The sequence below is a fragment of the Typopeltis vanoorti genome, chromosome 26 (genome assembly GCF_054136105.1).
Source record: "Typopeltis vanoorti isolate ZY-2024b chromosome 26, IOZ_Tvanoo_1.0, whole genome shotgun sequence".
In the NCBI taxonomy this organism is placed as follows: domain Eukaryota; kingdom Metazoa; phylum Arthropoda; class Arachnida; order Uropygi; family Thelyphonidae; genus Typopeltis; species Typopeltis vanoorti.
Window position 1 is genome coordinate 12309724 of NC_143574.1, and position 27512 is coordinate 12337235.

Genomic DNA, 27512 nt, shown 5'->3' on the forward strand with positions numbered 1-27512 from the left:
ATTCATCTGTCTATTGCTCACAGTTAACTGTGAGCAATAGACAGATGAGAGACATGAGAGCGACTGGCCCGTACAATTAGCACAAAACGTCCTCAATTTGCAAATCGGAAAGGTGTTGTCTTTCACCACAATGCCAGACCCCATACTTCATTAATCCTTCATTAATGCCAGGTCCAGTGAATCCTCCGTATTCACTGGACCTGGCACCTTCCGATTACCACTTATTCCAATCGTTGCAGAATTCTCTGAACAGGAACACCTTCGCTAACGAGGAGGCTGTCAAAAGACACCTGGAGCAGTTTTTCGCCAGTAAACCTCAGGAGTTTTATGAATGCGGCATAATGGAATTGGTGGACAGATGGCAAGAGGTCATTGATAAAGAGGGTCAATATATACTGACTAGTATGTATTATATATATTAAATAAAATGTGTTTCATTCCACTCTGATAAACCGAACGAACTTATTTGCCAACCCAATATATACACATAAACATGTTGCTCTCAAGCCCAATTTAATTTTGTAACCTAATAGGTAATAATAATAACAATAATAGAACTCTAGCTTTGATGTAGTCAATTTTTTTTTTTTTTCTGCCAGAGGTCAGGCCAATAATTGTTGTAATGGTTGGTCACTAACTTTAGCAATCCATGTAGATTGTAGTGCAGCTTGTTTCTCTGTATATATGTGTATGCTCCAGATGATGACCTTGATATGAAGGTCAAAACGTCGAGTGTTCAATTTGGTTTATATTAAACTAAAGTTTTGCTCTAACACTGTAGTTGTCTCCATAATTTTCCAGAATGTATTTGGACAAATAAGGTTTACTGTTTTATTATACAGTGAAACTTATTTGTCCAATTTTTCATTTCGATGTTTGTCGACATCACTTAATTTAATATTGCCTGCCTTTCAAGAAGATTATCCTCATGTTGAATACTATAGCTCCCCCCTACTTTCCCTGATCATTATTGTCTGAATATAACATATTGTAATTGCTGTTGAGATAATCTCCTCTGTTTTTTGTCTTGTTTGTTTTGGTAATACGAATTGGAAAAATATAAAAAATGGATGGAACATATTCAAAGATATGACATTGCTTGGTTAAACAAGGCCCCCGTTGTTTTCGCCATGGAATCAGGTCAAACAGTGAAAAGGTAGCGACTGGAATCCTAAAACCCACTCCAACTCAATATCACCAGAGTTCAAGATCGGTACTATCAACATAAGAACGACATAGAATGGCAAAGAAATGGAGCTAACTGAGGAATTTGATAAGTACTAGGTTGACATAATAGCGGGTGAAACAAAAACTGGTGAGATCTCTCTGAGCAATAAATACAAAATGTTATATTCAAACAATGACGATCAACGAAAAGGAGTAGCCATAGTATTCAACACTAAATGTGAGACTAACTCTTCTTGAATGGCATGCAGTCTCAAGTAGAGTGATGTGGGCAAATATCAGAATGGGGAGCTGGACAATGAGACTTATTTGTGCCTATGGTTCCACAGAAAGTTATACTAAGTGTAGAAGTGGAGGAATTTTTTGAGTCTTTAGAGAAAGCAAATGACACAATGAAAAAGGCAACGGTGGTCCTTGTTGGGGATCTAAATAGCAGAGTAGGAAATGATTGATAGTCATACAAAAATATTTTGGGAAAATTTGGAGAAAAGAGCAAAGCTAATAATAATGGCAAATATCTGTTGGATTTCTGCTCAGGACATATTACTAACACAATATTCCATCATAATGTGCACAAATTCAAATGGAGAGAAGAGGCAAGGAATAAGAAAAGTCTCATTGATTATGTTATTGTTAATAGTGATCTTTTCTCCCTGGTGCAGGACACCAGAGTTACAAAGGATTTGAAATAGGAAGTGATCACCATTTAGTCTTGATCAGGATAAAATTGAATTTCCTATTGAAAAAGATAATGTAAGAAAATTTTAAAGTGAATAAAGGTTGAGCAGCTCTTAGATGTGAACTGTAGACTAAAATACACAAACATTATTCAAGAAACAATGAAAGAGTTTGAGAACAGCAACCAAACCTTGTTGATTCATTGACAAGCCCTGAAGAAAACACTGATTGATTCAGCCAGAGAGGCATATAGTGAGGTTGTCTGTAAGGATAGAAAAATCAGAACTCTATGATGCACACAGGAAGTTAAAGAAGCAGTGAAAGAGAAGAAGAAAGAATATCAAAAGTTTATGGCAAATAAGTCATCTTGTGCTCTTAGAGAATACAGAGACAAATGTAAGAAAGCTAAACACTGTAAAACTAGCTAAACAAAAGTCATGGGAGGACTTTGGAGAAAACATAGAAAATAAATATCAAGAGGTGGCAAAATATTCTGGAGGTTGTTGAAGAAGCTTAGGAATGGAGGAAAGTGTGCTGTAAAAGGAATTGGAGATGATAAAGGTGACATGAAAACAGGAAAAAGATATCCTTGACGTATGGAGTAATTTACTTGGAAAAATTGCTAAATGAAACAAGCAGTGATGACAGCACAGTGGTACAAAATACTGACCAGGCATGCAATCAGGAATATGTATCCATATTTGAAGTAGAAAAAGCCATCAAAACCTGAAATGTGGAAAGGCAGCAGGAGTAGATGATATTCGACTAGAAATGCTCGAGTATGGAGTTGTAAACGTCTTACAGTGGCTGCATTGCCTAGTTCAGAAGGCCTGGACAGAGGGATGAATTCCAGATGATTGGAGTAGAGCTCTCATAGTACCCATGCACAAAAATTGAAATAAAACTGAATGTGAGAATTACAGAGGTATTTCTCTGCTGAGTGATCCAGGTAAGATATATGCAAGTATACTTGAGAAAAGATTGAAGGATTGTGGAAGGGAAGCTTGCTGAAGAACAAGTTGGATTCAGGACAGATTGACGCTGTCAGGATCGAGATCTTCACTTTATGACAAATAGTTGCAAAATCATGGGAATATTGCCTCCATAGCGCAATTGGAAGAAAGACGATACGTTGCGCCCTTCAATTATAAAAGGCATGAGTTCAATTCCTTTCGTGACTGGAGGAATCTTTATATGGACTTTTTCAATTGAAGGTGAGTTAGCTGATCTCATACAGAGGTAGCAAGGTTTTTCATCCTGCATACAGACAAATCGGCCTTTCAGAACACACGCAGTTTTCAGACAAAAAATACTTGTGGTGGTTGTGGGTGGAAGATGGCACTGATGTGGTTGATTGAAAGTGGTGGTGGAGACGGAGAGTTGTACAGTGAGTGTCCTCCCGCAATGAGTCTTTGGACTCCTTGGAGGTGTCACGGTTAATAATAATATTAGAAAGATCTGTATTTAAGTTTTGTAGATCTGAAAAGGCATATGACAAAGTGCCGAGAGAGAGAGAGAGAGAAGCTACTCAAAATGCTACTGTTATATGTGTCACTGTGGCATTATATCATGCAATACTTAGTCGTTATTTGAGTTGTAAGTCAGCAGTTAGAATTGAAGGAAGTACGGGAAGGTGGTTTAATGTTAAATCTGGTGTCAGGCAACGATGTATTTTATCCCCTCTGTTATTCATTATATGGATTACATTATGAAGTAAAGTGGTATTAAACCTGATATCAAAAATTGGAGATGTTAATCTCAGCTCTTTGCTTTATACGGATAACGTTTTACTTCTAAATAAATCCTCTACAAGTCTGCAAGATTCCCTGATTAAATTGAATAACTGTTGTAGTAGATATGGTATGAATCACCATTAAAAAGACAAAGACAATGAAAATAGGCAGAAACATTGAAAATATCAACTGCACTGTGAATGGAGAACAAGTAAAACATTTCAGCTACTTAGGCACGATTTTTTGTAAAGATGGTAAATTAAATATGGAAATAGACAACAGAATCAACAAAGCTGGTATGGTAGGCAGTCAACTGAATAAATTTATATGGAATAAGAGAGAAATTAGATAAAACACTAAATTAGCTGTATGCAAGACAGTATTGTGTCCTCCTACTTTGCTAAATGTTCCATTTATGTTGGTTTGTTATTTATTCTTATCTTTACCTCTTTAATTTCCTTTATACTTGGTTAGTTGTTGATTGATGCTCATCTGAATATAAAGAAATTATATTATACTGCGCCACCCTATATTCAGATTAGTTTAAATAACATAGAGGAATCAATCATCAACTAAACCTATATTATCACTTCATCTTCAGGCCGAGGTTATTACTAGTATTTAAAGCTTCCGCAAAGGTCCAATTAATTTTATGAGTGGTGCAATGAAAGAAAATCAGGCAAATACCAAGTTTAACTCAATAAAAGAAAACATTTAATGTGGAAAAGTACAATATATACATTTAAGTATGACTATCTGCAAAAGGTTATCCAATTAAAATATTATAAGAATTCACATTCAGACACTAATAACTTCTTAATCAGGTTTGAGGATCATGACTAATGTTAACAATTGTTAATTCATAAAGAAATAGTATTTCTCTGACATATTTCTCTCTATCTAACTGGATGAATCATATCATAAATATATTAGCTCAGTTTAAAGTATTCAGAATAATTACAATCCATAAATTATCAAACATCCATTTATGATGTTGAAGGGATGACAGCACAGTGATAAAAAACACTGACCAGGCATGCAGTCAGGAATACATATCCATACTTGAAGTAGAAAAAGCCATCAAAGGCTTGAAATGTGGAAAGGCAGCAGGAGTAGATGATATTCGACCAGAAATGCTGAAGTATGGTGGTATAAGAGTCTTACAGTGGCTGCACTGCATAGTTCAGAAAGCCTGGACAGAGGGACGAATTCCCGATGATTGGAGTAGAGCTCTCATAGTACCCATATATAAAAAGGAAAATAAAACTGAATGTGAGAATTACAGAGGTATTTCCCTACTGAGTGTTCCTGGCAAGATCTATGCAAGTATACTTGAGAAACGGTTGAAAAGAATTGTGGAAGAAAAGCTTGGTGAAGAACAAGCTGGATTCAGGCCAAATAGAGGCTGTCAGGATCAGATCTTCACTTTACGACAAATAGTCGAGAAAGCATGGGAATATAACAAAGATCTGTATTTAAGTTTTGTCGATTTGGAAAAGGCATATGACAAGGTGCCAAGAGAGAAGCTATTCAATACGCTGCAGTTATATGGTGTCAATGGGGCATTATATCAAGCAATACTTAGTCTTTATTTGAGTTGTGAGTCAGCAGTTAGAATTGAAGGAAGTACAGGAAGATGGTTTAATGTTAAATCTGGTGTGAGACAAGGATGTACATTATCCCCTCTGTTATTCATTATCTATATGGATCACATTATGAAGGAATGTGGTATTAAACCTGATATCAAAATTGGAGATGTTAATGTCAGCTCTTTGCTTTATGCGGATGATGTTATACTTCTAAATAAATCCACTACAAGTCTGCAAGATTCTCTGACTAAATTGAATAGCTGTTGTAATAGATATGGTATGAAGGTCAGCAATAAAAAGACAAAGACAATGAAAATAGGCAGAATCATTGAAAATGTCAACTGTGTTGTGAATGGAGAACCTGTGGAACAAGTAAAACATTTCAGCTACTTAGGCACAATTTTTACTGAAGATGGTAAACTAAATATAGAAATAGACAACAGAATCAGCAAAGCTGGTATCGTGGGAAGTCAATTGAATAAATTCATATGGAATAAGAAAGAAATTAGTCGGAACACTAAATTAGCTGTATACAAGACTGTGTTCAAACCAATTTTAACTTATGGATCTGAGAGCTGGGTCAGAAGTAATACACTTGACCAAAGACTAGAGACCGCAGATATGGAGTCCTGAGAAAGATTAGAGGCATGAACAGATGGCATCAATGGCAATATCATATTAAAAATGAGGATATTAGGAAAGAACTTGACATTGTCAGCATCCAGGAATGCATTAGCAGAGCTAATCTCAGATGGTATGGTCACTTAAATAGAATGGGAGAGGAAAGATTAGCAAAACAAGTGTTCTCTGCCAAGTTGGCAGGAAAACGACCCAGAGGAAGACCAAGATATAGGTGGATTGATACGGTACAAAGTGCCTTAGACGATAGAAATATAAGATCTGATAATGTTGGAGTCTTGACAAGTAACAGACGGATTTGGAGGAAAATTGTAGATAGGAAGTTAGTAATGATGTAATTTTTTCATGTAGTACTGTCATATCCTGTACACCCCTTGAGGGTACATGGCAGGAATTTGATGATGATGATGATGATGATGAAGTTTATTTTTCACTTGGTTAGAGTATAATAAAATTAGTTTAATTCTTTATCCAAGTGTGAGCAAACAAAGTTTGCGCCTGAAAGTATCTTCAGGACTGGGGTAAGGTGGTACAACACCAGGGCAACTTGTTGCAAAGGTGGAGCAAGTTACCAACAATCCTATCTCAGTATATCCTATAATGCAAAACACATCTCCTTGTGGATATGTCTAATGTTATGCTATATGTTATATCTAACATGCTATCTAATCTGATATGCTATCTAATATGCTATATGTTATATCTAACCAAGTGAAAAATAAACTTTCAACATCTTTCTCTAAATCCAGAGTAATTTATTAAAAAAGGGTGGCACACCATTTGGCAACTCCTATAGGTAGAGATGACCTGCTAATGCTTCTGCCTGGTATCTCCACTTGGGCCTGGCTCCCACTGAAGAGACCTCAATAAAGGTCGAAACTGGTCTAGCTACTCACTGATGAGACCTCAAAAAAGGTTGAAACCGGTGGGGGCTATTATGAGTTCGCTCTCTTAAGGTTTTTGCCTTAAGGGAGCAATTTGAGTCTCCGGGGAAAGTGTTCTCCGGCACGGCCCGCTGAGGGGTTTTGTCGGTGAATGCTTTTCTTCGGAATTTGAGCGGTTCTACTATGTGGTGGCGTGTGGGTGGAAGGCCATCACTGAGTGGAGCCAACGCTGAGATGGACGGTCTTTCGCCCACGATTGAGTGGCCTAGGGATCGTCCGAATTTTTAGAGACGGCTTTACTTATTCATAAGGTCGAAACTAGTCTGGGTAGTGGCCCATCCCTTAATGCATAACATTAGACATATCCACAAGGAGATGTGTTTTGCATTATAGGATATACTGAGATAGGAGTGTTGGTACCTTGCTCCACCTTTGCAACAAGTTGCCCTGGTGTTGTACCACCTTACGCCAGTCCTGAAGATACTTTCAAGTGCAAACTTTGTTTGCTCACACTTGGATAAAGGATTAAACTAATTTTATTATACATCCATTTATGAGTTCTTTATGTTCAACCAATCAAGTTGAAAACAGTTCTTAAAAGTTCGACCTTCCAAATGTTATAATAATTAATCTTATGACAGGCTACACTATAATTTTTCTCAGTCAGCTAACACTCAATAGAACAACACGAGACTTATTATTTTGAGGGGAAAGTACTTTAGTACATCTAACATCCAACCATTAATCGACATAACACCACAGCTAAGGTCAAAATATATCCGACGGAGTTAACAGTTATAGCTTCACAAGTTACAGAAAGGACAATTCTTACCGGGTTACTGCTTCTACACATCGAATTCGCAAAGGCACATTTGAAATTCTTGTTGACTTTTACTTTATGGCAACACAATTCTAAAGAAATCTTCCACTATAATAACTGAATTATAGACACAGAAATATAGAAGTCTTGATGCACTTGGTCTCAATTATCTACTAATTCCTTATTTTCTTCTATGTATTAACTTCGGTTCTGCACTATTCTTCCACTAAACATTTGGAAAATATTGTAGTATCAGAACTCCCATAGAAGTAATTCGAAATGCCTATTAATTCCCGGTTCTTTCGTAGTCGATTTATGGCATATATCAACTCCCCCTTCTGTTACACACAACCAGTCTCTATGCTGTCTCTAAAGCTTCTCCCTTACAGGGTGTTCGGGATAAATTTGACAGTTTCGTAAGGAAAAAGAAAATCTTCTTTGTATCTATTAAATTTAATGAATTGACAAAAAAACATTACAGGCAGAGTTAATTACAATACTATCAACAAGATTTACTCAAAATAACCACCATTAGCATCGATCACAGCTTCAATTCTGCTTCGGAACCTCGAACAAGCTGATGCTACAGTCTCCCTGGGAAGGGCCGCAAAAACTGTTTTAATTTTATCCATTAACTGGGCTTTTGTATTACTGGAAGTGCGATTGGTGTCTTTTTCAACTGCGCCCCATACAAAATAATCCATGGGGTTAAGGTCTGGGGAGTTTGGAGGCCAAACATTTGGACTGGTGAAGTCGTAGAAATTTTCAGACAACCATTTTTGACTTTTCCCAGAGGTGTGGCAAGGGGCCGAATCCTGCTGCCATACATACGGCCTACCATTGGCTACCCTTGTTATCCAGGGCTTGACTACAGTTAGCAACTCCACGAACAAAGCCCGAATTCCAATGCCAGGGTTCTTCAACACCTGTTCCTGCAGATTTGCGAGGAATTCTGCTGTACGAACGCAATCAGATCGTCTGCTAGGGATCTTTCTTCTTGCTACATCCTCGTAGTCACCATTGCAAGTCTCTAGTTCATGCCTGATTGTTTTTACTGTATTCAGGGAGCATTGGGCAGCAGTCGTAATATCCTTATTTTGATGGCGGGCACGAATCATCATGATACAAGTTATTCTCTTCCATGATTCAGGTGGGTTCCAGCTATCCATCCTTTCTGACATCTTGTATATGAATGAAGAAGGGTCCAAACTTTTAAATGAAGAGAAGTGTGTGTTAATACATGTAACTTACGGAAAAATATAATTAATTATAAATATGTCAAATTTATCCCGAACACCCTGTACTTTCGTTTTCCAATCAACTATGTTCCTTCTTCCCGCCAAAATCCGGTTCTAACCAGTTCAGCTTATATCCACTGGCTTCTCTGTTTATACACAGTAGCTCACGTTCTCAGCATGAGCTAACTAAAATAAACTCCGTTTCTCTTTCAGCAACGAATCAAATCCAATCAGAAGTGTTACATAAAATCACTCTTACATACAGAAATAAAAAGGATATATCACAATTCATATAATATACATTTAAATTTACATACACACAGTTTCTTATAATAAATTTTACAGAATAAACTAAATAAAATGAATGACATATTTATATAGTCTTTTCATTATTATTACATATTCTAAGATTACATAATTAATTAATAACAAAACTCAAAGCATTTATATGAATAATATATTACAAGCAAGAGACTAACAACAAATAATATTTACAAGTCTTGCTTATGAAATGGTGGATTATGTTAAATGTGAATGAAGTATTAAAACATATAAAATATCTTCATTCACAATTTAACAACAGTATTCAAGCCAATTTTATTTCTGGTATTGAGAACTGGGTTAGAAGTAAAACACTTGACCAAAGACTAGAGACCGCAGATATAAGAGTCCTGAGAAAGATTAAGGGCATGAACAGATGGCATCAATGGCAATATCATATTAAAAACGAGGATATTAGGAAAGAACTTGACATTGTCAACATCCAGGAATGCGTTAGCAGAGCTAATCTCAGGTGGTGTAGTCACTTAAACAGAATGGAAGAGGAAAGATTAAGCAAAACAAGTGTTTTCTCTGCCAGGTTGGCAGGAAAAAGACCCAGAGGAAAACCAAGATACAGGTAGATAGATACAGTAAAAAGTGTCTTAGAAGATAAAAATATAAGATCTGATAATGTTGATTGTAATCTTGACAAGTAACAGACTGATTTGAAGGAAAATTGTAGATAGGAAGTTAGTAATGATGTAAATTTTTCATGTAGTACTATCTTATCTTATACACCCCTTGAGGGTATATTGGGTTGGTAGATAAGTTCATTCAGTTTTTCAGAATGGAATGAAACACATTATATATATATATATATATATATATAATACATATATATATCGATCCTCTTTATCAATGACCTCTTGCCATCTGTCCACTAATTTTATTTTGCCACATTCATAAAACTCTTGAGGTTTACTGGCGAAAAACTGATCGAGGTGTCTTTTGACAGCCTCCTCATTTAGGAAGGTTTTCCCATTCAGAGAATTCTGCAACAATCGGAATAAGTGGTAATCGGAAAGTTCCAGGTCTGGTGAATATGGATGATGCGGCAAAACATCCCAGCCAAGACGTAACAATTTACTCCAGGTTGTTAACAATGTGTGGGGGTCTGGCATTGTCGTGGTGAAAGACAACTCCTTTCCAATTTTCCAATTCAGGACATTTTGTGCTAATTGCACGGGCCAGTCGAGTTAACTGTGAGCAACAGACAGTTGAATCAATCGTTCGGCTTGACTGTAACACCTCGTAGTGGACAATGCCTTTATAATCCCACCACACAGAGAGCATGATCTTCTTTATGTGCAATCCCGCTTTCGAGGATGTTTGTGGCGGTTCACTTTTGTGCCGCATGATCTCTTACGTACTACCATGTTATCATAAAAGACCCAGTTTTCATCTCTCGTATTCATCCGCTTCAAAAATGGGTCAGTCATATTGGCCTCAGTCAATTCATGTGGCACCCAAACATTGAGTTTTGAAACATATCCCAGCTTGTGCAAATGGTTTTCAACGCTTGTATGGGATATGTGCAGTACTGCAGCAATCTCCTGCTCTGTTTGTGACAAATTTTTGTCGACGATATCCTTCACAACACTCGAATCAACCTTGGTTGGGCAACTGGCGCAAGGCTGACATCGAAATCTCCAGAACAGAATTTGGCAAACCAGTTTTGGTATACGCGTTCTGTTAAAGCACCATCCCCATATATGTTGCATATTTTTTTATGGACCTCACAGCTCGTTTGCCTTTTTTGAAATAAAAAAGCAAAATATGCTGGTAATGTATGTTATTTCCTTCCATTTATAAAAGTATGTTACACACATGCAACTGAAGTAGGCCTATCGAAAATTCACTGAAAGGTGATGTGAAATGTCGCCTTTCAACTGTACAATAGCGTTGCGTGGTAGCGCAACAATAGCAACAGGCGAAGCGGCATAAACTTGTACTGACGCATAAACTGAAAAAACCTATTTGTAACCCAATATATCAGGAATTTGATGATGACGTCTCAGAACTATCCATGATGTTACTCCAGTATCATCAAATCGGAGGATTCGAAAGTCAAGGACAACGACAGGACCTAAAATCTTTGGAAGGATAGCATTGAGGATCAAAAACTTGTAACGAAACACTAATTATATTAAACAGTCTACACAAAATATAGCACATTTCTTCAGGTTACAAGTAAATAAAAGGAATAACAGTATATATAAAAATAAACTCTATTCATTCGTCACACCAAAGGTGTGACGAATGAATAGAGTTTATTTTTATTATACTGTTATTCCTTTTATTTACCTCTTTATTCATATAAACATGATTTTTAGTATAGAAAAAAAAATTGTGTATTTCATTAACAAAGTAGTGATATTTCAAATATAGTTGAAATCAGAAAATAAGGGGATAAACATCCTTTGTTGTTTTATAGCCAGTAAGCGAAACTAAAGATCGATAACTACGATCTATAAGTTTCATGCTGAAAAACTATCAGCGAAGGCAATTCGAAGTAAAGGTGGAGCAAGCTCCCTCAATATTCTTGATATTTTCTCATAATGTAAAACACAGCTCCTAGGAGATGTAATACTGTCATGTAATACCATTTGGCTTTTTATCTTAACTAAAATAGTTGAAATCAGTTTGTAGAGTTATGGTTATAGTGCCCAGAATTGTCTCATTCATTACATTTTTTTTTTTTTTTTAAGTAAAGAACTTTAGGTTGAAGTTTTAAAAGTTTGTATAACTTTATAGAGTAACATTAGTAATTCACTTTCTATTCTGTTTTAAGGAATCTTTAGAAGATACTGAGTTATTTTCTGGAAATAAAAAGTTGAATGATAATTCAGCAGTTCAGGTAAGCAAATAATTGAAGTTTTAATAACTGAATAAATAAATACATATATGTGTGTGTGTGTGTGTGTGTTTTAAGCCTCTGTTATGTTGAATTAAAGTGACTTATTTCCATTTTTTGGTTTTGTTTCCCTTCCCCATCTCCTCCTCTCTGACCAATAAAAAAAGAAGGAAATTTAAAAATATTCCTGAAGTTCAAGAATTTTGCTTTTTTTATTTATGCAGTTTTTTTAATAATTACTTTATGTACGTAGTTAAGAAAAAAATGGGTTTAATGTGTGGAATCAAGACCTTAAAGTAATTACAATAAAAAAAAAACATATTTGAAATGTCACAGCAACTCAAATGAAGAAGGTTGCAGATAGTCATAAAAAGAGCTGAGGTAGATATTATTCCCCTTTATAAGGCATTGATACTTCCACATTTAGATTACTGTGCTCAAGTCTGGTCACCTCGATTCCTTGGAGATGAGGAGGTCATGGTGAGGGTTCAGAGGTAAGTGATGTAAAAAATGCTCCTTATATCGATAGGTTGAGAGCTTGTGGATTGCAGAGGTTGGTTGATAGGCAGAGAAGAGGGGATATGATAGAAACATTTAAATTACTAAAAGGTTTTTATAAGATTGATGCAGGGGAAATATTTCAGCTGTGTGATAGTGATGGAAGAACAAGAGGTCATCCCTGGAAATTAAGGAAAAGTGATTAACAAGGTTAACAAGGGTGTGAGAATGAGGTTTTTCGCCTGCAGGGTGGTGAATGAGTGGAATGCATTGCCTGACTCAGTTGTGAGTTCTTTGTCTATAAATGAATTCAAGAAGAGATATGATAGATATTGTTTTGATAATTTGGGTCTCCTGCGATGAGTCTACTGACTCCATGGAGATACCCATAATAATAATAATAATAGATTAGTGCATTGGATTGAAGACTGGCTATCTGATAGGTATCAGCAAGTTGTGTATGGGGGAGAGCAATATCCAGGAAAAGGAAAGTCACCTTTTCCTGGATATAAACAGTAATGGCCCTAAAACAGACCTCTGAGGCATGCCTAGCGGCATGCCTCAGAGGTCTGTTTTAGGGCCATTACTGTTTAACATGTATATTAATGATATTGGCGAAGATTTGGATGGAGATATTCAGCTTCTCTACTCTTCACGAACTATGAAGAGTAGAGAAGATGTTGAGGCCTTACAAGAAGACTTAAATAAAGTGAGTGATTGGGCATGGAAATAAGGATGCAAGTTCAATGTTGCAAAATGTAAGGTTTTAAAATTTGGGAAACAAAGATGGGATGTAGAAATTATGAGATCTGGGGGTGATAGTGGATAAGGATCTAAAATTTAGGATACACATAGCCAAAATTGTGAAGACACCACAAAGGCTTCTGGGAATGATGTGGAGGACACTGATGTAGAAGTAGGGAGATTCTTGTTCCCTTGTATAAGGCGTTGATTAGGTCACACATGGACTACTGTGCCCAGATTTGGTCACCTGGTTTTCAGAAGGATGAAGAGATGTTGGAAAGAGTCTAAAGGCGACTGACTAAGGTAGTTTCTGACCTCTGGAATGTTGAATATGAGGAAAGATTGAGAAGATGCAATTTAAATAGTCTGGTGGATACGAGGAAGAGGGGAGATATGATAGAGACCTACAAGTTAATAAGAGGTTGTTATAGGATCAATGTTGGAGAGGTTCTATAGAAAACAGTGGGAGATCAGGGTAGAACCAGAGGTCATCCCTAGAAGCTGTATAAGGGGGGGGTGAGCAGGGGAGTGAAAAGAAGTTTTTTTTGCATGCAGAGTTGCAGATGATTGGAAAGCCATGCCTGAGAGTGTCGTGTCTGCAGAGAATTTGAGTGTCTTTAAAGCACTGTATGATGAGCTGTGTGTGTATGATAATAGGACCTCCTAGATGAGTCTTTGGCTTCATGGGATCTTGGTTGATAATAATAATAATAAGGCTTTAAAAAATTGTGCAAACTGGCATTGATTGATTCCTCTGGATTGGATGAAGTTCACAGTATTTGTCACAGGCTTGAGTATGCTGCTCATTTCCAATACTTTGGAGCACAGGACCCGCTGATGAATAATGTAGTGGAAAGATTGCAGTTTTGGAATGTCTGGATACATTTCCTTTAACTTTGCTGTAAGTCTTGATACAAAACCTTTATTTTTTCCTGTCATTGCTAGAGCACCATCGGTTGTCACTTCTACGAGCCTGTTCAGAGGAAGTTGGTATTTTTCCAAAATGCTCCACACGGCATCAAAAATGTCTTCCCCTGTAGTGGTTCCATGGATGGGAATCATTTCCAAGAACTCTTCAGTAATATTCATATTGTTGTTGCAAGCCCTAAGAAACAGAACAACTTGAGCCACTTCGTGAATATCGAAACTTTCGTCAAGTGCAATTGAAAAGCACTGTATGTTTGCACATTTTTCTTGCAACTATCACACAGATTATCTACCATTTTGGTTATTCTTTCGATCACAGTATTTCTGGACCAAGAAATATCGCAAAATACTTGCATATTTTTGGGACATATGTTTTCGGCTGCTTTTATCATACACTCTTTAACCAAGGAACTGTCACTAAAAGGTTTGGAATGTTTCACCAATAAATAGCTGATTTCATAACTGGCTGCCACTGCTGATTCATTGTCTTTCATAATTTTTGAAAATATTTGTTTTCAAAAATTTTGAAGTGAATTCTTCATACTTTTTAATTTTTCTTCTCTCAGTTTACCCTGAAACAAAATGTGAATATTGTTCTTTGTGAATTTTATCATAGTGGCTTTTTATATTATATTCTTTGGCAACACTAACTGTTTCGTTACAAATAATGCACACAATTTTGTCCTTTGTTTCAGTGCAGAAGTAATTATATTCCCATTTTTCCTTGAAATTTTCTCCCCTCATCAGCAAATATATTATTAATAACAATTTTTATAAAAATGTTTGAATAAAAAATAATAAAAAAAAAGAATTCTCTCACTGCTAGGTTGTCATTGAATTGTGTTTGGTGAACTGACATGCTTCCAAGATCACTGACTGACTGTAGCAGGCAATTATAAACTCATAGCTTGGATTCACATGAGCGCATATGCTGCGTGTCACATGAACAGTTGGTAGCCAATAGAATTCAAAGACCACAAAGTCAAGCCGATTTTCAATTTTTGAGTTGAAACACTAATTCTCTTCAACTGAATTCCATAATGTCTGAAACTGCCATAACAATATGCACTCTATATGTCTTAGTTTTATCACATTTACGAATTTTATTGCAGCTTTACATTTGAGTTAGTGGGGGCACTCACACATATCTAACTGAAAACAATAGTTTTTAGTTGGATACTGTATTTGCCGGTGCAACATATGGTTTTGCTTGAGTCTAAACAGCATGGTTAATGTGGGGGATGGGACGTGATTAATTTGTTAATGCCATTTTTATCCCAGTTGTCTCTAATTGCACTAAAGAAATATATTACACATGTTGAAAAATATATTACACAGACTGCAAATGTCTCTGTACTCTATTTGGTGGTACAATAAAACTACTCGTTTTACTTGCATCTGCAATGTAGTGGCAGTTTGGGAGGGCATGTTTACCATGGGGAGTGAGTTATCACCCCAACGTGAAAGTGGTTAAACTTTATTTTTTAATTTTTTTTTCATAAAATAAAATCAGAGGTGCGAGGGAGAGTTATACTCGAGTAAATACGGTATTTCTGTTTTATTATTAAAAGCAACCATCCTTTTTTTCAGTCTTTCCTTGTGGGCTGCCAGTTTGACATCCCTGGGTTAGATGAAGATCTTTTATTTCAAAAATAAAATCTCCACTGTTCTTTATGCAAGACAGATAATTACCTGAAAAAATGCTAGCATTAGTTTGAAAAGGAACATGGTAATCCAATAGGTAGAGGCACCGATGCTGTTGATTGTCAGGTGCACTGGATTTTCTGTTTTGTGTCTTTGGTAGCCCTTGTTGACTATAGACAGTATAAAGTTTATTTGTTACTTTATCCTTTACATTGATGCTCTCTAGCATCTTGTTTAACCTCTTAAGCATATTGAGTAGAATTCTTAGTAATTGCTTTGTGTATTATGTTCTTGAAATAATAGAGACATCATTCTTTGTATTCAACAAGATGCCTTTCCTTTGCATTAGATATTTGCATAGCATTATATCTGAGCTGCTAGTAATGCATTTTTTTCCCATGGCAAATTATATGAGACTTTAAAATTTGCTTTAAAGTCTCATAAATAAATTTACTTTAGGGTTTGTTTTTTTTTATGTATTAGAGTTTAATTATTTTTTATGTTTACAGATGTCATACTTTATTTTATTTAACTAAATTTGTGTAATTTTGACTTGTAATTATCAGTTTTTTTAATGTAATTATACTGATAAAAACACAGTTGATTAACTACCTTATTAAAATTTGTATTGTATATACAGCATTTATATATAATGTAATGTCTTAAGTCAGTGAATGCAAAGAGACCTACTAAATTTATAGATTGATTGTCAGAAATAAATATCTTAAAATAATATCTTATAATTATGGCTTGACATTAACTGTTGAATGTATTTATTGAGAAGAGGAAAAATTTGTTTTACTCAAAGCATGTTAGTTCCTGTTTTCAAAGTCCTTCAACAATTAATTGTAATATCAACCTTATTACTATTGCGTCACAATTTAAATGAAGACTGGAAGTTATAATGTGTGTGGTGGAGATTGTGCAAAGGAAGAGACATGGTAACTAGAATATCCACTGCCAAAGGGGGAATATGTGGCTGGTTTTTCTTTTCTTTGGAGGTTTCCATATGGAAGGGAAAATAAAAATTGGGATTTTTAATGAAATTATAATAAAAGAAACTATGATATTTTTTTAATATATTATGACAAAAAGAAATCAGAATTTCAAATCCAACATTAGAATAGATTTCTTAATGAAGAATAAGAAAATAAAACTTCATTCTGACAGATATTTTGATCTGACATTAACAGATCATCTTCAGTGGTAAAATAGTTCACTTAAATCCATGTAGCTATAAAAATCCATCAACATTTGCAGGAGTCCAAGTGACTGTATTGTCTAGACAGTAGATACTAAACAAATATGTCTCTACAACTGACATCGGCATCTGTTTGCCCGTACAATGCAGCCTAAAAGCAACTATTGGAGCAGACACATTGGACAAATTATTAAATAAAATAAGTGGCAAGTAATTTATCATATGATTTGTTTTTACAGTACATTCAAAAATTATTTACTTTAAATGAAAAAGTCTGAAACGAAAATTTTGTGTGTACAGTTGCTAGGCTTTGATGCTTTTTTTTTTTTTTTTTTGCCAAGTGTGCATGTGCACAGCTTAGATGGAGGTGGGGGGGTGCATTGCTAACAATGGAGTTTAAAAATATGATTCATGTGATGGCATAATGAGGTATAATGAACAAAATGTAGGCACCAATGTAGTAAAATGATATATGAATGACCAAAAAATAAAATAAAGAGAGAGAGAAAAAATCAGGAGATTTTTGGTAAGAAGAGGCAGTTCTGATTTAAACTAGGATGATGTAGTGAGGCTTCAGCACTCTCCTTGAACAAGCATTTGAATTTGTAGGGGCATCAATGGAGTAGACTCAGCTGGCTTAACACTGAAGTTGACCTGTTAGTCTCAGAATGAGATATCTGTCAAAATAAAGTTTTATTTTTATTGATTATATTCTTGTGTCTATATGTGTATAGCATTGTTATTCTACAAGGTATCTTTGAAAACTAATCTAAAATATGTGCAGTAGTTTGCTGGAGGTCGTCTCTTTTGCACGTTTTTTTTTTTTTCACAATTAAAAATTTCTGTACCATTTTGAACTCACTGCCTTTGCCAATATTCTAACTCAATATTTGATCTTAATTGGATTAATAATGTGTGTCACTGTATGGGAAATTTTAGGTATGAGAACTTGCAATTTTGTTGATCTCCCTTAGTGTGCTACTTAAAGAGAATGGGAAAGACAAGGCTGAACAGGCAATAATATTATAGTTCTATATTTTTGCTGATTATTAATTGTCAGTGTTGGACATAGGAAAGAAATACCATATTTTTCGGACCATCTCTTTTTACATAGAGAAATCAACTAAGAATTGGGAAGTGTCTTATAGTCCGGTGCGTCTTATTGTCCTAAAAATACAGTAATTACTTTTGCTTTTAAGCAGTATTTAAAAAAAAAAAATTTTTTTTTAATTGTTTTTAATTTTGATGAAAACAGTATTTCACTAAGTTTCTCTGAAATTCTTGATTCTGTGAAGTATATTGTATCTCATGGTAGCCTCATTAGTTATTATTATTACACGTTTATTTTTTATTTTTTTAATTTACGTTATAAGTATGATTTGGACCCAGTTTTTTTAAGTGTGTTTAGATATTTATTATACAAGTGGTAATTTTTGTATTTTATATTTTTTAAATGATTGCACTATTAAAAAGAATTGGATTAGATGGTAAAGATGTCGGGATCATTGAAAACTTATTTTGGAACCAAAAGGCATCGAATCAAGTTGATGACATTATTACAGACTCCATTAACATCAGAGTAAGGCAAGGATGTATGCTGTCACCTCTTCTTTTTAACATATACTCAGAAGCCGTATTTCAAAAAGTCTTAAAAGGAAGAAAGGAAGGGATTAATGTAAATGGTGAAATCATCAGTAACATCCGATATGCTGATGACACAGCTCTCCTGGAGCTTCAGAATCTTCTGGAACTAGTGAATGAAGAGAGTGAAAAAATGGGATTAAAAATAAATATCACCAAAACTAAATTCATGGTCATAAACAAGAAACCAATGCTTAATTCAGCACTTTCTTTAAATGGAAAACAAGTAGAAAGAGTGGCAAAGTTTAAATATCTTGAATGCTGGTTAAATGAAGATTGCAATCCAGAAATGGAAATAAAAGTTAGAATTGAAATGACAAGAAAAACTTTTCTCTTGATGAAATCAACACTGTGTAACCGCAGTTTAAATTTAGAGCACGCAGGTTAAATGCTATGTGTGGTCTGTACTGCTGTACAGTGCAGAAATTTGGACTTTGAAGACAACATCAATAAAAAGACTTGAAGCCTTTGAGATGTGGTTATACAGACGAATGTTAAAAATCCCATGGACAGCAAAAACATCTAATTAAGAAGTACTGGAACAAATAGGAAAATCGTGTGAACTTTTAGATACCATAAAAAGAAGGAAAACTGCATATCTTGGTCACCTACTTCGTAATGAAAAATATAAGATACTTTTTTTATTTTATTATTTTTTTTATTTTATTTAATCATTATGAAAGGGAAGATAAATAGAAGAAGAAGACAAGGAAGACAAAGAAAATCTTGGCTGGCAGACATCAGACAGTGGACTGGCATGAACTCTGGCATGAGAGACTGCTCAGAGTGGCTGAGGATCGCTCAAAATTTGCCAAGGTGTCGCCTCCAATAGGAGATGGCACTCAAAGAAGAAGATATTTTTTAAATATAATAATGCATTTTGAAATTTTTTTGGTATTTGAGTAGTGAGATGACACAGTTATCTTAATTATTATAGATGGAATAATTTTATGATAAGAAAAAATTATTATATCTACATCTGTGTGCTCCATTTGAGAATTTCATTCCTAATTATTATTTCTTGCCATTATGATTCATAGAAAAGAACCCATCTTCACAGATGATGTGTGATACTCTTTACAAAAGGTCATCATAAATGAAACATTACTTACTCACTATTATGGTTTATGCCATTAAAGAAACACTTATTTTTCAAGGACACTAAACAAGCCAACTATAGATGGTATTCCCTTAGCTGATTTATGCTAGGTTCTGCATATCATTTAATTATTTTTCAAGAAATTAATTCATATTTCCAGAACACCATTTTTTTTAAAAAATTTCATCGCTGTTATTTACAAGTCTTTTTTTCAGTTGTCTCTTCTCCCTTGTTTATGTATTTTCTCAAAATCTTCTGCTTCTTAAACATTTTGTCACTTCACATTTGCTGCATTTTTTCTAGGCTTAAATTCCTGCATTTTTTAAATATATATATATATATATATATATATATATATATTATTATTATTATTATTATATAACACCTCCAAGGAGTCCAAAGACTCATTGAGGGAGGGTACCTACTCTACAGCTCTTCGTCTCCACCACTTCACTAACCGCAACTACCTTCATCATCTACACCAGCACCACCTACCGTTGACCACCACTATTTCTACAGACAATCACAAACATCCATGCCCACGGCGGGATTCGAACCCACAGCCTTTGGCTGGAGAGCGGATACGCTAACCACTTGACCAACCAGGCCGACATATATGTCTGCAAATTCGAGTATTTGCATATGTTTCGAATAAATTGGATATTTGCATTAACAAATTATTAAGTTTTCATTATATATATTGAAATACAGTAATGTATAAATTGTTTGGAGATGTGACATCATATAAAGATAACTCATAAGTTGATTCTTCAGAAATTTTTTCTTCCCATTTTTTTGAAATAAATCATTTGGCTGGCAATGTTTCTAATACTAGCAACCAAATAGGTCATGCTATCTGTCAGTCATGTTTTAAGTTGAGTGTATGTTAGAATGCTGATTAAATATAAATAATTATGCCGTGCCATGTTTTTTCTAGTAACTGAATTTAATGTCTTTGATGTTCTTGATTTAGTACTTAAAATATTTTATTCTTAGAACATTGGTATATTAGATGATTACAGACATGATTTTCATTGTTTACTGTGAATTTACTGTGGATTTTGGAATCCTGAAGTGGCACGAAAAGACTTTTTGATCGTAAAAGTATTACTTATTTATTCTTGGTCCATCTGAAATACCAATGTACTATAGGATTTTAATTTTCCACAAGTGGATAACTTGGCATTTGAAATTTGTGTAAAACAAATTTCATTTTAAGATGCTGAATTTAGATGAATGTGATGCTTCCATAAAATATACTAAATGAAATAGAGATAAATGGCATTGTCTTGCTGTCTTTTATTGTGTTAATCTTTACAGGAAGGAAATGTTGTGGAGAGAAGGAACACAATGAAAAGAGTAAATTTCTTCTCATATTCTAGATCATTTGACAGACATGTTGATCATGGACTGCTGAATTATTTTAAAAAAATAAGTATGTAATTATTTAAAAAAAAAAAAAAAAGAAGAAGAAGCTGGGAATGTTGGCATTCAGGGGGCAGATACCTGTAGTCATATTAAAAAAAAATTGCAAAAATTCTTAGGAATAATATAAAGTATATTCAAATAAGTGATTATTTTTTTATTATCATTACAGAAAATATCTAAAGTGGATGCTGATGTAAATATGTCTTTAAATTTATATGAGAGCACAAAAAAGATTCCTGCAACAGTTTTAGAAGCCAGGTGAGTATAATCAACATCATTAACCATAATTAGTTCTAATTGTTGATACATATACCTCTTAATGTCTAAAGTAGCAATATTGAAATTTTGGCACACATCCGGATTTGGGGTGGAATCAAGTAGAGATGTAGCTGAGAAAAAATGGCCATAAAATTCGCAATCTTCATGCTGATTCAGGACACAAAAGTATAAAGGGGATTTGAAATATTGGAAATGATCACCATTTATTTTTGATCAGGATAAAAATGAATCATTATTATCCTGTCCTGTTATGGTCTCAAGCTATCTCTTGGCTAGTCTTCCCAGTCTCCTTCCTCTAGAGATGTATCGAAGAACCTATTGAGGTGTCCTGGTTCTGTTTATCTGTTTACATGCTGTAACCATTTTTTGTTTATATTGTGGATATACTGTGTTATAGGTATCATATTTAGTTTTATTCATTATATTATAAACAGGAATATCATATTGAAAAAAAAATATGTATAGAATATACAAGTATATACAATATACAAATGTTACTAGTGTAATAATGAAAGAATGTGAAAATAAGAAACAAACATTAGAGATTCTGAAGAAAACATTGATTAAGCCAGGGGGACATGCTGAATTGTAAAGAATAGAAAAATCCAAACTTTATGATGAACTCAAGAATTTAAACAAGTAGTCCTTGAAAAATATTTTTTTTCGAAGTTCCTAGGAAATAAGTCAGCAGGTATCCTGAGAGAATACAGAGAAAAATGTAAGAAAACACTACTTTTGGTATGTGTAAAATAAGCTAAGCAAATGTTATGTAAATATCTCAGAATGAATATTATTATTATTATTATTATTAAGAGAGACCTCCAGGGAGTCAGAGACTCATGGAGGAAGGCCACAAACTACATGCCCCAGCTATCATATTTATTCTTGAAATCATTCACACTGCTTGCACTCACAACATCCAATGGCAATCCATTCCAATCATGCACCAACTCTATTGAGAAAAATCTAGCCCTCATCCCCTTCTTAGTGGCATTCATTTTCAGCTTCCAAGGATGCCTTTTTTTCCTTTTCCCACCCTTCATAAATTGAAAAATTTTATCAATTGAAATCCTGTATGATCCTTTCAGAAGTTTGTAAGTCTCAATCATATCACTTCTCTTTCTCCTGTTTGCTAGTGTCTGCAGTCTACAAATTTTCAATCTGTCTTCATAATCAGTATTCCACAATTCTGATATCGTTTTAACACTCTCCTTTGCACTCGCTCTCAAACATATCAGAATCACAATGGAAACCAGGAGACCAGACCCGCATTCAGTAATCCAAGTGAGATCTTATCAACACCTTGTAAAGAGGTAAAATGACATCCTTGTGAATGACATACATGTGAACATTCATTTCAGCCTTGCAATTATCTTTTGAGTTGCATTTGCAATCTTTTCTACATGGCATTGAACTTCAACTTCCTATCTACTAACACTCCAAGATCCGTATGCTCATCAGTTTCTTCAAGCATAATCCCACCAATATAATATGACATTGGATATCTAATCACACTGAAGTGAATGACTTTACATTTACGGACATTGAACTGACATCCATTTACCCATGCCCACAATTCCCGCTTATTCATATCATTCTGCAAGTACTGCATATCAGCAACATTCCTGATTACCCTACCTATCTTGGCATCATCAACAAATAACTGTATGTTGCTTGTGAAATCCTTCCCAATATCATTAATGTATAGATTGAATAACAGTGGATCAAGCGCTGATCCTTGTGGTACACTGCTGGTTATCTTAAATCTTGCAGATCACATCCCCCATATGCCACTTTTTGATATCTGTCGGTCAGCCATCATCTTATCCACACTAATTTTCTATAATCCAAGCCTATATTCTCTAATTTATGCAACAGTCTACCATGTTGTATTCTGTCAAAAGATTTGGAAAAATCTAAAAGTACCATCGTGTATTCATTCCCTTGTCTAGTTCAAGGGTAGCATTGTTATAGAATGTGAACAAGTTGCTAAAACATGACCTTCCCTTAGTAAACCCATGTTACTCATTGCAAAGTAGAGATTCACTGTCAACCGATTTCTGAATGCAAGCCCTAACCAATTTTTCCAAAATTTTCCCCACCACTCTTGAGATACTAATTGGTCTATAGTTGGATACATTGGTCTTTGTACCACCCTTATGCAATGGAATTACCATACATTATTTCCATTCCTGTGGAATCTTCCCTGTTCTGAGACTTATATTAAAAGCCTGATCGAAGGAATATGCAGTTCAGCTGAACGCTCTTTTAGCACATGTGCTGGTATCCCATCTGTCCCTATTGCTGAATTCTTATTCAGTTTGTGCAACAGCCCTAATGCCTTGTCCTCATACACCTGAATTTCTTCATCAAGTGAAGAGGTAGCAGTGAGCCCAATGTCGTGTATACCAGATTGATAGCTTTTAACAAAATGGGTACTTATTAGTTGAACAACCTCTTCTGCATCTGTAAGACTCACTCCATCTGCGGTTAGAAGAGTTATTCTTTCTTTTACTTGTAACATATCGATAGAATTCTTGTGGGTTGTCTTTAGCATGCAGAGCCAGTTTCTTTTAATACTCAGATTTTGCTTTCCGTAATATAGAAGATAAATAATCAGGAAGGTAGCAAACTGTTCAGGAAAACATGGATTTTAGGCCAGGTGACCTGTTCCAATCTCATTCCATCTCTTTCTTAGTCTTACAATTCTTTTTTTTCCACTTATTTTATATCTGTATAATATTTTTGGTAGTCTGCTCTTGTTCATTCGATTTAAATGTTCTATCCATTTTTGTTTATACTGTCTTATGTAGTAATTAATTGGTTTTATATTCAGGGATTGTAACATTTCTTCATTTGTTTTATGGTCCCGCTTGCATCTGTTTTTCTGAGAAATTTCATTTCTGCTGTTTGAATTCATTTTTCATCTTTTCTTTTATGATCCATGTTTCGCTTCTGTATAGAGTTGGTTTTGACAAGACATTATATAGTCTGATTCTAATGTGTTTTTGTACTAGGGTTGTCTTAAATATATTATTTATTATGCCATTTATTTTGACAAAGTTTGATATTTTAGTGTCTATGGATTTTTCTTTGTATGATAAATCCCATCCCAAGTATTTGAAAGTATTTACTTGTTCTAATATTTTATAATCTATCACTATTTTACTTCTTATTGTATTTTCTCCTTTGAATGCCATTATTTTTGTTTTTACTTTAGATATTGTCATATTATATATCATTTAATATGACAATATCATTTAATGATTTCAGTGATCTTTGTAAATCATCTTCTGATGTAGCTAATACTATTTGATCATCTGCAAATAGTAGTGTATCTATCTTCATTTGTGGGGTTATTTGTATACCAAATGGGTTATGCTGTTTCTAGATTGTTGTAATTTTATATATATATACAGGGTGTTCGGGATAAATTTGACAGTTTCGTAAGGAAAAAGAAAATCTTCTTTGTATCTATTAAATTTAATGAATTGACAAAAAACATTACAGGCAGAGTTAATTACAATACTATCAACAAGATTTACTCAAAATAACCACCATTAGCATCGATCACAGCTTCAATTCTGCTTCGGAACCTCGAACAAGCTGATGCTACAGTCTACCTGGGAAGGGCCGCAAAAACTGTTTTAATTTTATCCATTAACTGGGCTTTTGTATTACTGGAAGTGCGATTGGTGTCTTTTTCAACTGCGCCCCATACAAAATAATCCATGGGGTTAAGGTCTGGGGAGTTTGGAGGCCAAACATTTGGACTGGTGAAGTCGTAGAAATTTTCAGACAACCATTTTTGACTTTTCCCAGAGGTGTGGCAAGGGGCCGAATCCTGCTGCCATACATACGGCCTACCATTGGCTACCCTTGTTATCCAGGGCTTGACTACAGTTAGCAACTCCACGAACAAAGCCCGAATTCCAATGCCAGGGTTCTTCAACACCTGTTCCTGCAGATTTGCGAGGAATTCTGCTGTACGAACGCAATCAGATCGTCTGCTAGGGATCTTTCTTCTTGCTACATCCTCGTAGTCACCATTGCAAGTCTCTAGTTCATGCCTGATTGTTTTTACTGTATTCAGGGAGCATTGGGCAGCAGTCGTAATATCCTTATTTTGATGGCGGGCACGAATCATCATGATACAAGTTATTCTCTTCCATGATTCAGGTGGGTTCCAGCTATCCATCCTTTCTGACATCTTGTATATGAATGAAGAAGGGTCCAAACTTTTAAATGAAGAGAAGTGTGTGTTAATACATGTAACTTACGGAAAAATATAATTAATTATAAATATGTCAAATTTATCCCGAACACCCTGTATATATTGAAAAACAGAGGTGAGAGGGTACAATCCTTGTCATACTACTCTTGATATATCTTTCCATTCTGAGATATGTTCTAATTTAACTACTATTTTATTTATTTATTATTATTATTATTACCCCAAGACCTCATGGAGTCAAAGACTCATCTGGGAGGTCCAACAATATATTCTCACCAGGCATAAATTCTGCATCCCATCTTTGTTTTTCAAATTTTAAAACCTTACATTTTGCAACATTGAAGTCACATCCCCATTTCCGTACCCAATCACTCAATTTATTCAGGTCTTCTTGTAAGGCCACAACATCTTCACTACTCTTTATGGTTCGTCCCAACTTTGTATCATCTGCAAACAACTGAATATCTCCATCCAAATCTTCGCCAATATCATTAATATACAAGTTAAACAGTAATGGCCCTAAAACAGACCCCTGAGACACTCCACTAGTGACTTTCCTTTTCCTGGATATCGCACCCCCATACACAATTTGTTGATATCTGTCAGATAGCCAGTCTTCAATCCAATGCACTAATCTAATATCCAACCCCATCTGCTCTAGTTTGACTGTCAACTTATCATGAGGTACTCTATCAAAAGCCTTTGTGAAATCCAAGTATATTACTGTGTATCCTTCTCCTCTGTTCCCATATATATTTCTTGAATGGATTGTAAAAGTTCGTTTGGTATATTTAAATTGGTTAATATTTTAAACAATTTTTGTCTGCTAATTTTGTCAAAGGCATTTTCATAATCAAATAAAGACCATGTGTGTTTCTTTTTGAAATTCTCTTCTCTTTTCTATTAATAATTTTTGAGTAAAAATTGGATCTATGCAGGATCGGCCTTTTTGGAAACCGTTTTGTACTTCTAGTAGTTTGTCCTCTACATTACTACTTAGCTTCTCTTAATATTTCTCATATATTTTATATCCTGTATTTAGCAGAGGAACTGTATAGCAGAGTAGATAAAGAAAATGTGGAGTCCTCCCACCAAGAAAATTTTGATTTGGAACCTCCTCCACTTAGGCATGAAGTTGAAAGAGCAGTTAAGCAGCTCAACAGCAATAAGGCCCCAGGTGCAGATGAAATCCCAGCAGAGTTAATTAAGGCCACAGGAGATGGAGGGATAAGAGTGTTTCATAGATTGATTACAAGGATATGGGAGACAGGATCATGACCTAGAGACTGGAAGAAGTCAATTTTCATACCACTACACAAGAAAGGTGATATGAAGGCATGCAAGAATTATAGAACTATTAGTTTGATATCTCATGCAAGCAAAATTTTATTAAAGATCATGCTAAATAGGATTGAGGCCAAAGTTGAGGCAGAGATGCCCAAGGAACAAGCAGGTTTTAGGAAAGGTAGGGACACCAGAGATCAGATCCTTTGCCTTAGACAGATCACAGAAAAATATAAAGAATTCAGACTCCCTCTGGTAATGTGTTTCTTAGACTACTCTAAAGCTTTTGACTGTGTTGAGCATGTGAAACTGTGGAAAGTAATGGAAAGAATGGGTTTTCCTCAACACATTATCAGGTTGATAGCCAACTTGTATAAGGAGCAAGAAGCCACAGTAAGAACAGGTGTTGGATTAACTGACTGGCTTCAAGTTTGAAAAGGAGTTAGACAAGGATGTTTACTTTCTCCTCACTTGTTTAGTATATATGTAGAGGACATCATGCGTGAAGCATTGGATGAGCTGAGGACAGGAATTATGATAGGAGGTAGATTGATCAGTAATCTGAGGTACGCTGATGATACAGTACTCCTTT

The 27512-nt window shown here is 34.9% G+C and overlaps 1 protein-coding gene across 1 annotated transcript in view; it reads left to right on the plus strand.

Annotated features, from left to right (window-relative positions):
• LOC150092333 (Fanconi anemia group A protein homolog) overlaps window positions 1-27512 on the plus strand; it is a 388676-nt gene that overhangs the window by 155454 nt on the left and 205710 nt on the right. The window contains exons 17-18 of the mRNA XM_090415063.1: window positions 11879-11944; window positions 21293-21381. Coding sequence (XP_090271189.1) covers window positions 11879-11944; window positions 21293-21381 — 155 coding nt within the window. The remainder of the gene's footprint in view (window positions 1-11878; window positions 11945-21292; window positions 21382-27512) is intronic.